Raw genomic sequence first — 13,485 nt, 5'->3', positions numbered from 1 at the left:
TAAAACCTTTTTTAAAAATAAATAAATAGATAGATAAAAATAAAAGGCACCACAAGACAAATCATACCTTGTAATTATAGTACTCAGACTCACTCATTCAACAGCCAGCATTCGATGGCACAGCATTACAAGACTGTAGTGTGGTCCATGCTCATTACACAGAATTTTAAGCAGAATATTCCGGAATTTTATACAGAAATGAAACCCTTTAGTGATGGCAAAATAAGAAAGCATAAACAGTTACAAATACTGTATCTCCTCATTATTATGTAATTTTAAGTGCCCACAAACATCTTTTATTTTTCCTGAATTGGCACTCATGCAAAACAGATCACTACCACCTCGTCATCCCCAGCTGGTGACCAAGAGCCTCTCAGATGACAAGGATCTAGATGCACCAAGACTATTTAGTAACAAGAGGTAGGTGGCGAACGCATTTCAAGGCAAGACAGTGATAGGACCAAGGACAAAGGTGCAGATCCCAGGTCCACAGTGTTTACAGGAGTATCAGTGGGTTCCACCTTAGGTGGTTCTAAAGAGCAAATATATTCACTAAAACATAAGCTCAAGGTCAAGGATCTTTTCCCCCTATTTTATTCACTGATATACAGGAAACACCTAGCCAAGTTCCTGTTGGGCCTCAATAAATGTGTAGAATGAAGTAAGAATAGAAAAAAAATCATCTTACATGCTACAGTGACATTAAATGGAGGGTATTAATTAATACAAGTTCATTGTTCAGATTCATTTAATTGTATCTTTATACAGAACTGAATGTTTTTTAAAATACTTTGTTTATTCAGTGATCAATAACAAAATATTAACTTCCTAATGGATGTGAACTGTTGTTACAGTACAAGGAATAATGGGGAAACTTTACAGATGAGAGTACAATGGTACAGAGACAAAGGGGGCCACAAATAAAGTAAAATAAACAAAGCTGCCTGAGAGATCCCAACAGGGGAGGGAAAGATCCAGCACCGGAGCAGCAGGGCAGAACGACCAAGCACCAGAAGACTATCTTCCCACACAGCACTTAGCACAAACATAACTTAGAATGCCTGGAGTTATTAATGTTTCTGTATGTTTCCACCGCTAAATCACAAGCTCCAGGAGGCTCAGGTTTCATGTGTCTTGTTCACCACTGTGTTCCCAGCACCAGGCACATAGTAGCTGTTCAATAAATATTTGTTAAATGGAAAAGAAGGAAGAGTCTGAGCTAATGATCTTGCAGGTAGAAACAGCCCTCATAAAAAAGAGGCTTAAGTTGTCAACAAGGGACAAAATTTTGCCTTTACTACCAGACTTGCTCAAGAGGCAGATATGAACCAACAGAGGCTCTGAAATTCAGGATATCCTTTCTCCAAAAGACGGTGAGAAACTGTTCACATCACTTGGATTAGAGACATGAGGAGCTGTGCTCTCTGGAAACTCAAAATAAATCAGGCCTTTCCCTGGTTGTTTAACAACAAATGGAAAGAAAATGGGTCAAAGTACCTTTCTGCACCCCATCACTCTTCAGCCCCCACCTCAAAGCCCTTCAGTGAATAAGGACAAATGCATCTTCCAATGAGGTCTTCCTCCAGTTGCGGTCCTGAAAGATTCTGCACTTTCCAGGACCTTCTACTGGCAAAAAAAGGTGCATTTCAGCATGGGACACTTACTGCGCCAGGGTCTCCTGGCGATGCTGAGTCTTCTGGTGCCGATTAAGGATGGATCTCTGGTTGAAGCTCCTCCCGCAGGCAGGACAGTGGTAGGGCTTCTCCCCGGTGTGAATCCTCTGGTGTCTGACCAACCGTTCCCCTTTACTGAACCGCTTCCCACACACCTGGCACCCGTACGGCTTCTCGCCTGTGTGGGCTCTCCGGTGCACAGCCAGGTTTGCATTCCTGCTGAAGCTCTTGCCGCACTCACAGGTGTAGGGCTTTTCCCCCGTGTGAGTTCTCCGATGCACCTGCAGATGCTGTCTCCGGGTGAAGCTTTTCCAGCAGTCACCACACTTGTAGGGCTTCTCCCCCGTGTGACTCCTCTGGTGGACCTCGAGGTGGTGCCTCTGGCTGAAGGTTTTCCAGCACTCGCTGCACACATAAGGTCTCTTTCCCAGGTGTGTTCTCTGGTGCTTCATGAGGTACTCTCTCAAGGTGAACCCCTTTCCACATTCGACACACCCATAGGATTTCTCTTCTTCATGAGTTCGCTGGTGTCTGACAAGATTTGAGCTCCGACTGAAGCCTTTTCCACACTCAGGGCACTGAAAAGGCTTCCAGAAGGAGCTGTGGGTCTTGAGGTCATCCGGCAGGGGTATGACGCCATGCTGAGGAGGCAGCGGCCCCGGCATGTTTCCCAGAGAACTACTGGGCTCCTGCTCACAAGTTCTTCCAAGCTCAGGGCTCTGAAGAGTGGCATCCCCAAACCTCTCTGGTGTCACCCGAGCAAGCGCCCCCTTGAGGTCTGACTGCTGGGTTTTAGCCTCCTTCTCCTTGCTCCCAATGCCTACAGGACAAAGGAGATACAGGCTGATTCTACAGGAACTATGAAAGTACATTTATACGTTAGAATCTGGCTCCTAAGGGTTTCCCCCTCACAATTCCTTCTTTTTCCCTCTGACTGAAAACCTCAATACAGTTTCCTTTCATTGACTCTAAAACCAGACTTTGCTCTATTTTTCTCCATCTGTTTCTGAGTGTTTGTGTCCCTAACCCCCCAAATTCATAGGTTGAAGCCCTGTACCCCAATGGGATGCTATCGGGAGACGGGGTGTTTGAGAAGAAATAAGGTACAGTCATGAGGGTAGAGCCCTCCATGGGATTAGTGTCCATAAAAGAAAGGGAAGAGAAATCAGAGTGCTTTACACAGAGGTTATGTAAGCATGATTCCTCACAATGGGATTAGTGCCCTTGTGAAGAGACAGAGTCACAAGATGGATCCCTCAATTGTCCGCCCCCTGAAGACTGTGAGGTGGCAGCTGGCTGCAAGCGAGGAAGAAGGCACTCTCCAGACACTTAATCTATAGGAACCTTGATCTCGAACTTCCAGAACGCTGAGAAATAAGTGTCTGTTGTTTAAGCCACACAGTCTATAATATTCTACTATAGCAACCCAAGACAAGACTACCTCTGTACCTTTTTACAGAATACTCTGCCAAACTTTAACACCCACTCACTTTTCTACTAACTCAGACTTTCATTTCCTTCTAAATCTAATTCAGTGATTTCCTTGAAGAAACATGCCCTGCTTGCTCTCTTCAGCTAATATATACCGATCAATATATACTGTATCAATATATATAAAATATAAACTGATCAAGCATTTTGCTTATCCTACGCTTATTTATTTTTAAAGATTTTATTTATTTATTTGACAGACAGAGATCACAAGCAGGCAGAGAGGCAGGCAGAGAGGGAGAGAGGAGGAAGCAGGCTCGCCACTGAGCAGAGAGCCAGATGCAGTGCTCAATCCCAGGACCCCAAGATCATGACCTGAGCCGAAGGCAGAGGCCCCAAGCCACTGAGCCATCCAGGCGCCCCATCCTACACTTATTTATACACAATCTTACTGAAAATGCTATTTTACATTCATCAAGGTGTCCTGCCTTCCCTAGAAATTATAAACCTATTCCAGGGATGAACTACTTGGAGTTCTACATATCCTCCCTATGCTTGCTCAGCAAGTAGTCCCTGCTCAAACTGCTCCCTCTGCCTAACCAGATCTTACTAATCAAGGTCTCCTAGGAGCCTCGCACAAGCTTACCGGCTGCTGGATGAATGAATGAACCCACTCTGTCACTGACTTCTACCAGACTGAAATGCCTGTGAATGCTACTGAAATGCCTCAACCCTTCTCAGTGTCCTTCCTCTGATCTCTCTCCAACTCTCTCTAAATTTAAACAGAACAAATATTTACAGAAGATGAGGAAGGTGAAAAAAAAAAAAAAAAAGGAAGGCTCTAGGGAGCAAAGGAGCCAAAACAGCAAAAAAAAAAAAAAAGACAATGGGCGCCTGGCTGCCTCAGTCCATGGAGCATTCGACTCTTAATCTCAGTGTTATAAATTCGAGTCCCACACCAGGTGTAGAGATTACTAAAAGTAAAATTTTTAAAAAGAGAAAGAGGGGCACCTGGGGGGCTCAGTGGGTTCAAGCCTCTGCCTTCAGCTCAGGTCATGATCTCAGGGTCCTGGGCTCGAGCCCCGCATCGGGCTCTCTACTCAGTGGGGAGCCTGCTTCCTCCTCTCTCTCTGTCTGCCTCTCTGCCTACTTGTGATCTCTGTCAGATGAATAGATCAATAAAATCTTTAAAAAAAAAAAAAAAAAAGAAAGAAAGAGAGAGAGACAACAAGCAGAACTTAGGAATGGGAAGGGTCCTTTCAGGTGAGGCTGTTAAAACACAGAGAGAAAAATCTCACATGCCTCCGGACCTAAACAAAGATGAAGGACAGCAGTCTCACCTCAGATAGATTCTTTCATAAACTTTCCAGGAAATACAACTGCACAAAACATAACTGTAGAGTTCAAATTTTCATAATGAATATAACCATGTAAACAGCATCCAACTCAAGAAACATTACCAGCATCCAGAAAGCCCTCTCCCATACCCTCCAGTGACTATATTCTGCCCACCAGACAAACATGCTATCCGGACTTTGATCACCATAAAGTGCTTTTGCCTGGTCTTGAACTTTATACATTAGATCCACACATTGTTTCTAGCTGCTTCTGCTCATTATTATGCTTTTAGGATTCACCCACATGGTGGAGCATAGCTATAATTACATTATTCTTTTTTTTTTTTTTTTTTTGCTGTTGGTAGTATATGCTTTTACACTGTCAAGAATGTATTGAAATCTCTTTATTTCATTGGCTGGTGTTCATTTGAGTAGTTTCCAGTTTTGAGGTGTTATGAATAATAAAACTGAAACTAAATGCAAAGCACGAGCCTTACCTGGACACTGAGGCGATGCGAGTATGTGCCAGTTATTACCTAGCATGGAATTCTGATTTCTCAGGCCCAATCCTACACAGCTGTCAATGCAGGAGCCATAGGTAAATGGGACTAAATCCCAGGACGATCTGATGGTGGAGACAGCTGGTAGATAGTATGGGTGGGAAATGGACCTTGGCCCACCCAGACTCCCCATAAACACTTAAGGAAGTGGTTCGGTTGTTTGAAACAATGGGAAGAGGACGAGCATACAGTCAGACTCTCTAGAACAATCAGAATGGCCAAGAACACATAAAAACCCTCTGGGAAAAGGAGGAGAACAGAATACTTCCAGCACATGGCAGCATCACTGGTAGAATCTCATCCCAAGGGGGATCAAGGTGCTGAAATACTAGTACCACCATCTGGGCGACTGCACTAGCTCCTGCACTGCACAGTTATGTCCGGGGGTTTCCACATCCTCTACTGTTACAGAAGTCTTACACCTCTTTGTAACGTATGTTGGTAGCCTTTGGCCACTCACATCACTACCATGGCGTGACAACCCTGTCCTGGACCAAGTCTCGTTAAGTCCCTCCTCTAGTGCCCCTTACGCTACGCCATAATGACATTATATACACCTGAGCTCTTCACCTGAACTGGTAAGATCACAGAGGCAAGCACCTTTTAAGGCAGAATGCTGACCACATAAAATGCCAAATAAACATTTCTGAGCCAATAAATAAATGCTGACTCTTAAAAATATTTGTACTACTAATAAAAATATCTGACACTACTATATTCACCAAATATTAATCCTGACAACACCGTGAGATTTCTATAAACGTTCCCATTTTGCAACTGAAAACCAGAGGCCTGAGAAGGTCACCTGTGGTGCCCCAGGTCACACTCAGTAAGTGATGGAGCCAGGATGGGTTTACATGCGCTAAAGAAGTAGAGTGATACTCTGCTCGCTCTGTAACACGGGCCCACATGGACCTCTCTGGCTTCTAACACCCTTCTGTCCGTGCTCCTGCCATCCTCTGTACACACATCTCGTGCTCCAAAGGCTCCATGCCCTTAGTCCAGCCCCAAAACAAAGCTGCAAAGGTGGGGCCAACACCCAGGGGGGCACTCAATACATCTCTGCCAAGTAAACAAGATCAGAGGATCATCTTTTGCTGTTCTTTTGCTCTCGAGCCTGGGTTCAGTCACACAGCAGGTGCTCCAGGAGTCTAATGACCAGCCACTCTCATCACAACCAGAATAACTACCTTGTGATTTCTTGTCCCCTTGACTGCTCCTGTCCTGACAGGAAAACACGTGGCCAGCTCCTTAAACCTGGGTCCACTCTCTTTCCTTGGACCCATTTACTCATCTTCTGTCAGTAGTACCAGGTTCTAAAATCCAGGGCAAGGATAAGAACCCTGACCTGTAGCTTTTAAAATTCCTCAGTTTCTTACCTTTGGAATGGAAAGTCTTACCTGGAGCTGAGACCCCACAGTCTCGGGGTTCCACATATTCCCCAAAGCAGTCTATCTGGGCTGGGGTCACATGCCTCCATTCCTCCTCAGGGAAAGCCAAGGCCATATCTTTAAATGTCCCCAACCCCTGAAACAAAGGAGACTGCTATGGATAGAGAAACAATCCCAAGGTAGGAAGAATCTAAAAGCAGAAGAGAACACAGGAGACAACACTCTAGGGAAGAATGGACCAAGAAGACCAAAGGAACTGGGTCGCTAGTGCTCTCGGGAGCAGAAGGGCCTACCTCTCAACAGTTTAATGACAGGGAAGTAATGGACTCGTCTGAGCCACTGTATTTCTAAGTCTCTGCTGCAGCCACTAAGCTTATACCCTCACAACCAAAGAACCCAATTTCCATTTTTCAAATGCTTCAAAGCTGCTATTTATCCCCTCACGTAAAGCCTAGTGGCTTCTATCCATAAGGTCTTCCTCCTCACGATTAAAAGAGTAATCCTGAGTCAATCGGGAAGGAAAAAAAAAGTCACAAAGCCGTAAAAGTGAGTGTTAACAACTAGGGATGATAAAATGAAGAAAACAAACCTGCCACAACCATCAGAACAAGAAAGGTGAAATAGTTCAACTTGTGGATAGCACTTTGTTGTGCAGAGAAACCTTAGGAAAAGTGAACCTAATTCAAAACAACGTCATGGTCCCCAGAAGGGGAGAGGTACAGCTCACCTGGGGTCCAGCTGTAAGGAACCCAGCTGCCATCTCTTGGTCTCTGGTGTTCACGGAAGGGAGGCCAGGACCAGCCTGAAGAACTGGCAGAGCTAAGCAAAGGGAAAAAAGCATAAGAAAGATTAGCGCTGCCTTGCAGTTAACCTGTTCAAAGGTGTCCACTGCCTGACACACAGAACCTTAAGGACCTTAAAGCTGGGGTGCGGGTACAGACTATCCTGCTCTCCACTGGGAAGATAATCCCAACCCAATATGCCCTGCCCCCTGAAGGCCAGCCAAGCTCCCTGGTCACACTCTGGCAATAAGCTCCTTTGAGATTCACTAACACAATGAAGTCATACATTACTTTCAGGGATATGGTCTGTCTGCCCACTTAAAAAATATCCCTACATGTCACCTATATATTTCTAGGAGATTTCTAGAAGGGATGTGAGGGAAAAGAGAAGAAAAGAAATGGTAAGAGAACACAATCCCGGGTACCCCCTGCAGAAATCAGAGAATCAAGATACAGGAAACAATTCCACTTCATCTCTTTCCTACTAAAGTCAAGGAAGTAACCAGGAAAAATCAGAATTACAGCCCACAGGTCACTTCATTTAACAACTGCTGGACTTGTAAAGGATAGGATCACAAAGCACAGTCTTCTATGTCCTTACTTTACTGTGTGCATCTTACCCTGCTCCTGGAAGGCTTGTGTCCCAGCTCCAGGGTCCTGACTGAGTTGCTCCTCAGTGCCTTGGTCTAGGCCTTGAACTCCTTCCCCATGGGGCATCCCCCACTCGGGCTTGATCTCCACCGGCCCCAGGTGCACACCTGGTTCCCAAGAGCCTCTGCCAAGTGCTGTCTCCTGCTGCTCTCCCTGCACGTGGCATGGAACCTAAGGACAGTCCCCAACACCTATTAGAATGAGGCCTGGGGGAGGGATCTGAATTAAAACCTAAAAAGAAAACCTAGAAAAGAACCATTCCAGCTGCAAGGGAGGGGAAGAAAAAGCTGGCTAGGTTCTTCCACAGGATGTCGGTAAGAAGGTGAAAAAGAGACTAAGCTCTCTTTATCAGGCTATGAGCAACTGTTCTATGTCCATGCCATTCTGCAAGGGTCCCTCAGCCTAACAGAATTCCACCATGCATAATGTCACAGAGAGGCTAAATATTGTTTGACTGAGAACTTTAGCCCAAAACACTCCCTACTAGGAAAAAAAAAATCCCCCAATTACAAATGCTAAAAGTAAAAAATACAAGCTCTGATTCCATAGTGAATTACCTAGGAAAAAAACTAGCTCTAAAAATAGCAAGAAAAATCAGGACAACTCATATTGAGATACACTCACAAAAACAGGCCCCTTTGGGTCTACTTTTAAGCTTCTGGGCTGGAAGTAAAAAAATAATTCTTAGGATTATGGAGGAAGTCTGGGGTAACTACAGCAGGAAAGGAAAGATGAAGTTAAGAAAGACAGTTACTTGCAAGCAAAACAGTAATGTTAAGTCCTGCTCTCTTCTTTCCCAGACAATAATCAGGTGATTATACCAAAGAGTCACAGACACCAGCCAAAGTCCCAAGAAAGTATCTAAGATGCAGTTGCCTGGCATCACCAGACCACCACCACAGAATCGCTGATGTGAGCCACTTAAGATGATATCCCAGATGTGGAAACTGCACTGTGCAGACCATGCTTCTTAAGAAGAATATTCACCCAACTGGAATTCTCTGCATTCTCACATGCATCCTGCCCAAAGAGGAACCTTAAAAGTAAGGTTCCTTGGGCCTGAGGCTCACAAGGGAAATATGGCCAGGCCTCTTGTCCTGATGACCAAAAAAGGAAGCTAACAGCCCTTCTACAAGCCCTGCACCTTCCCTGAGAATGGATTTTCTTGCTGAAAACTCCACTGCCCTCCAGAAAGTACTTCAGGGAGTCTGGGAGCAGGGGAAGGAGACTGTATACCTCATCGACTCCCACTGCTTCCTCAAACCTTTCAATCCTTTAAATCTCCCCTTCCCACACCAATGAAACAAGACCCAGATTCCCCCTTCTCACCCACCGCCTTGGCCTCCAATGTTCTCTCTGTGAAGTCTTCCACCATGGCCACAAGAGCCTTGCCACTCTCCAGGCCATGCTCCCGAATCCAGGCATAGAACTCCCGAGGCAGGATGGTCAGGAACTGCTCCAGCACCAGCAGCTCCAAGATCTGCTCCTTGGTGTGCAGCTCAGGCCTCAACCACTGGCGACAGAGTTCCTGGAGTTCCCTGAGGGCTTCCTGGGGACCAGCTGCCTCCTGGTAGCGGAACTGCCGAAACCTCAGACGAAAAGTCTCCGGACTAGGGTCCTCCCTTCCCCTGCCCCATGGCAACTCTTTCTCCAGCTTTACCACAGGAACACCCATCGGCTGCTGAGGGTCTTCTGCCATCCCTGGACGCTCTTTAAGCATCTTCACACCCTCCCAGAAGACTGAGTGTCTGCTGGGAAGGCCAGACAAACAATAATGGAAGCATAAATGAGAAAAAGAAAAAATCAGTCCATCCCAGTTCTGTGCCTACCATCAATGGCTCTTCTGCTGGAGAACATGACAATTACTTTCAAAAAACTGAACATATATCCTAAAAATTACATCAATTCTAGTTAGTTATGCTAACTACCAAGTATGTGCAGAAAAATGTAGAGACTTTACTTTATGCCCACAAACACTGCAGGATCTCATCAGGGAAATAACACGAAAATCAGAGAATATAAAATAGGTTATAATTAGATCAGCCACACAGACCTACTCTTCCAAAGGTGTAATACATTTTCAGTAAATATATATGCCAAACCTGCAAAAACCAGAAATATAATACAGATGCGGTGCCTGGGTTGCTCAGTCGGTTGAGCATCTGCCTCCAGCTCCAGTCATGATCTTGGAGTCCTGGGATCAAGCCCTGTGTAAGGCTCTCTGCTCAGCAGGGAGTCTGCTTCTCCACCTCCCTCTGTGTTCTCTCTCCCTCTCTTGCTCTCTCTCAAATAAATAAATAAAATCTTAAATATATATATATGTATATATATATATAAAAAATATAAAACAAGACAAACACAGCACTTACCCTTTGATACTCATATACTAGCACAGCAGACAGAAAAAATATATACATGCAAATAAATTAAAATTATAAATGGAAATAAGTTCTAGAAAGGAAATATGTACAGTGCTGTTAATGGAGGATGAACAATTTTCTGAAAAAATTACATGTAGGCTGAGACCCAAAGGATGAGAATGAATCAGTCATTCAGATTTTTCCACACACAAGGACTGAGACCAGAAATTACTCTGTATATCTGAGAACAAGCCAAAGTGAAGTATGGCTTCTGCAGAGTTAAGGGAGTGACAACGCTGCACGAGAAGAGGCGGCAGAGGCAGGCAGAACCAGATTATCCAGGAACTGGAACACACTAAAAATTATGAGTTAATCTTACTTTAGCAAGGAGCCACATGTTTTATAAAAGTCATCTTGCAGGGCACATGGGTGGCTCAGTCGATTAAGTGGCTACCTTCGGCTCAGGTAATGATCTCAGGGTCCTGGTATCGAGCCCCATGTCAGGCTCCTTGCTCAGCAGAGAGCCTACTTCTCCCTCTCCCTCTGCCTGCCACTCTGCCTACTTGTGCTCTTTCTCTGTGAGTCAAGTAAATAAAATCTTTAAAAAGAAAAAAAAAAAGAAAAGAAAGTTTATTTTGCCTGTGTATGTCAATGGACTATAGTTTAGAGGGGACAGGAAGGGAAGCAGCACTTACAGTGGTCCAAGCAGGAGAGGCTCAGGATGGTGACAAAGCAGACAGTCAAGACATATTCTGGAGGTAAAACCAATAGACTTGCCAGTAGCTTGGATGTGACCGTGTGCTCAGCCTAAAGAAAACAAAAGAGTGACATATATGTATCATTACAATTGGTACATATTCTGGAGGTAAAACCAATAGACTTGCCAGTAGCTTGGATGTGACCGTGTGCTCAGCCTAAAGAAAACAAAAGAGTGACATATATGTATCATTACAATTGGTCAAAAGATTTTTAACTTCTGGGATGGCTCAGTCAGTTAAGGGCAGACTCTCGATTTCTCTCAGGTCATGATCTCAGGGTCCTGGGATCCAGCACTGCTTTGTGTTCCTCCTCAGCACATGGTCTGCTTCAGGATTCTCTCCCTCTCCCTCTGCCCCTCCACCCCCTGCTTTCTCCCTCTAAAATAAAAATTTTTTTAAAGGGGGGGGGGAACGCCCGGGTGGCTCAGTTGGTTAAGCGGCTGCCTTCAGCTCGGGTCATGATTCCAGGGTCCTGGGATCGAGCCCCACATCAGGCTCCCTGCTCAGCAAAGAGCCTGCTTCTCTCTCTCCCCCTCTCCCTGACGCTCTGCTTACTTGTGCGCGCTCGCTCTCTCTCTCTCTCTCTCTCTCTCTCCGTCAAACAAACAAATATAATATTTTAATATATTATATATATTTTTAAAATATAAAATATATTTTTAAATTAAAAAAAAATTAAGATTTTTTAACTCCTGTAGGCTCTACCAGTTAGAAAGCCTGTGAGCACACACTCTCATTCAATACTTAATAACCATTCTGTAGGGCGCCTGGGTGGCTCCGTGGGTTAAGCCGCTGCCTTCGGCTCAGGTCATGATCTCAGGGTCCTGGGATCGAGTCCCGCATTGGGCTCTCTGCTCAGCAGGGAGCCTGCTTCCTCCTCTCTCTCTCTCTGCCTGCCTCTCTGCCTACTTGTGATCTCTCTCTGTCAAATAAATAAATAAAATCTTTAAAAAAAAAATAAATAACCATTCTGTATAGGGAGTATTACTCCCCCTACTTTTCAAATGAAGAAACTAGAGCTGTAAGACGTTAGATGACCAAGGTCGGCCTCCCAAAAGATAAGCTGCAGATAAACCACAGGGGGAGCCAAAATGAGAAAAAGGTTAATGTCGGTTCAAGTACTCATGAAAAAAGAAGGGGCTTACACTAGACTGGCTGAATACTATTCCATTTCACGACGGGTTCAGGCTGGGGGTGCGCGGTACCCAGGCTGGGGAGACAGACTTGGGAGTCGAAAGTGGAGAAGGGGCTGGGTTTTTGGAGAAGGGAAAGATCACTCTTAACCTACAGAGAATAATCAAACTGGCAGGAGGTACTTCCGAAACTTCTACTTAATATCCTATTGGGTGCTCTGCACTTATACACCCTTCGTAAGCCCATTTTTCATTTTCAACCCGTTCATTTTTCTCTGCTGCACCAAGAGAGACTTCTCTCGCGACTTCCCAGCTACTGCGCGTACTCACTCCCATTCACTCCCCTGTTGAATTTAGGGCGCTACGGCGCAAATGTTTACCAGCGTGTCTCCGACTACCAGACTCCCTGAAGGCGCGCCAGGTCCTTTTTCATCCTTCATCCCTGGCCCTTCACGAAGAGAAGGCTTAAAAGAGAAGCCATTCTTTACGTGAGCGTCCCACGTCTTGATCTAAAATGGCTACTTTCGATTTTCTGAGAGGGCTGCTCTGGTTCCAGGTCTCGAGTTCGCGGACGCCCCGAGCGCTGAGGTAACCCTGGCCGGGCGGGCCCGGGTCCGCTCCCACCTGAGCCCCTGCGTCCCGCCCCACCAAGGCCTCCGTGCCGCGGGAGGTTGCTCCGGGGAGACGCGCCGCCCGCTACCTCAGCCCCGCCGCCGCCACCGCAGCGGCCCCGAAACGCTGCCCCCCCCCCGACCGCCTCAGCCCGCAGAGGCCCCGAAACCCTGCCCCGCCGCCGCCTTCACCCGCCGCCCCGCGTCGCCCCGCGTCGCCCCAACCCAACACTCACCCGCAGCCCTTCAACAACGCCAGCCAGGCCCGAGCGCTCAGAGGACCGGATGTGGGCCGCGGACGCTGTCAGACAGGTGCGTGAGGAAAGAGCCCCCTTCCGCTTCCTCTCTAGGACTCCCGGAGGTCGGGGAGTCTCTATGGTCGCCGGTCCACTGGGCCTGTCCGGGGAGACTGAGCTGCTCTTCCCAGGCTAACTCGTGCCCTAGAGGCTCGAGGTCCTCACAGTCGTCAGGTCTTTTGGCGCCTCCGCGCCTTGGCATCTGCTTTCCCTTCGTGAGAAGGTCCCTCCAGACACACTACTGGGCATGAAGCCTCTTTCAACAGGCTGTATAGGCCAACACGTGCTTATTCCGCGCTTCCTGTACTTTGTGCAAGGCGCAGGGGCCGAGGGTGACGGAGGGAAGCACCGAATTCTATAGGTTCACATAAGAGGGGCCTCCCCCGCGAATAGTTTGGAGGAGGGAGTCAGGGAAGACTTCCTGGAGGAGGGGCACCTCAGCTCAGATTTGAAGGGTGAGCTTTTAAAAAGTGAGGTGAGTGTCCCCAGTGAGTGGGGAGGG

General features: G+C 46.4%; 1 protein-coding gene across 5 annotated transcripts; it reads right to left on the bottom strand.

The window, feature by feature from the left end:
* Window positions 1-730: 730 nt before the first annotated feature.
* On the bottom strand, window positions 731-12,978 carry ZSCAN25 (zinc finger and SCAN domain containing 25). 5 transcript variants are annotated; one of them, XM_032328289.1, is made up of 7 exons: window positions 12,924-12,970; window positions 10,881-10,992; window positions 9,159-9,576; window positions 7,795-7,996; window positions 7,120-7,211; window positions 6,402-6,528; window positions 731-2,493 (listed from the first exon to the last, which is right to left on the bottom strand). In XM_032328289.1, exons 3-7 carry the CDS (start codon window positions 9,543-9,545, stop codon window positions 1,661-1,663), a joined length of 1,641 nt encoding a protein of 546 aa, XP_032184180.1. In that variant the 5' UTR covers window positions 9,546-9,576; window positions 10,881-10,992; window positions 12,924-12,970; the 3' UTR covers window positions 731-1,660. The 5 variants fall into 5 exon arrangements, with proteins under 5 accessions (XP_032184180.1, XP_032184181.1, XP_032184182.1 ...); XM_032328290.1 differs by having other exon boundaries at window positions 9,159-9,573; XM_032328292.1 differs by lacking the exon at window positions 731-2,493 and adding an exon at window positions 4,224-4,264 and having other exon boundaries at window positions 12,924-12,978.
* Window positions 12,979-13,485: the final 507 nt, after the last annotated feature.

The sequence above is a fragment of the Mustela erminea genome, chromosome 20 (genome assembly GCF_009829155.1).
Source record: "Mustela erminea isolate mMusErm1 chromosome 20, mMusErm1.Pri, whole genome shotgun sequence".
Lineage (NCBI taxonomy): Eukaryota > Metazoa > Chordata > Mammalia > Carnivora > Mustelidae > Mustela > Mustela erminea.
Note: the sequence above shows the minus strand (reverse complement) of the source record. Positions and strands in the feature narration are given on the sequence as shown.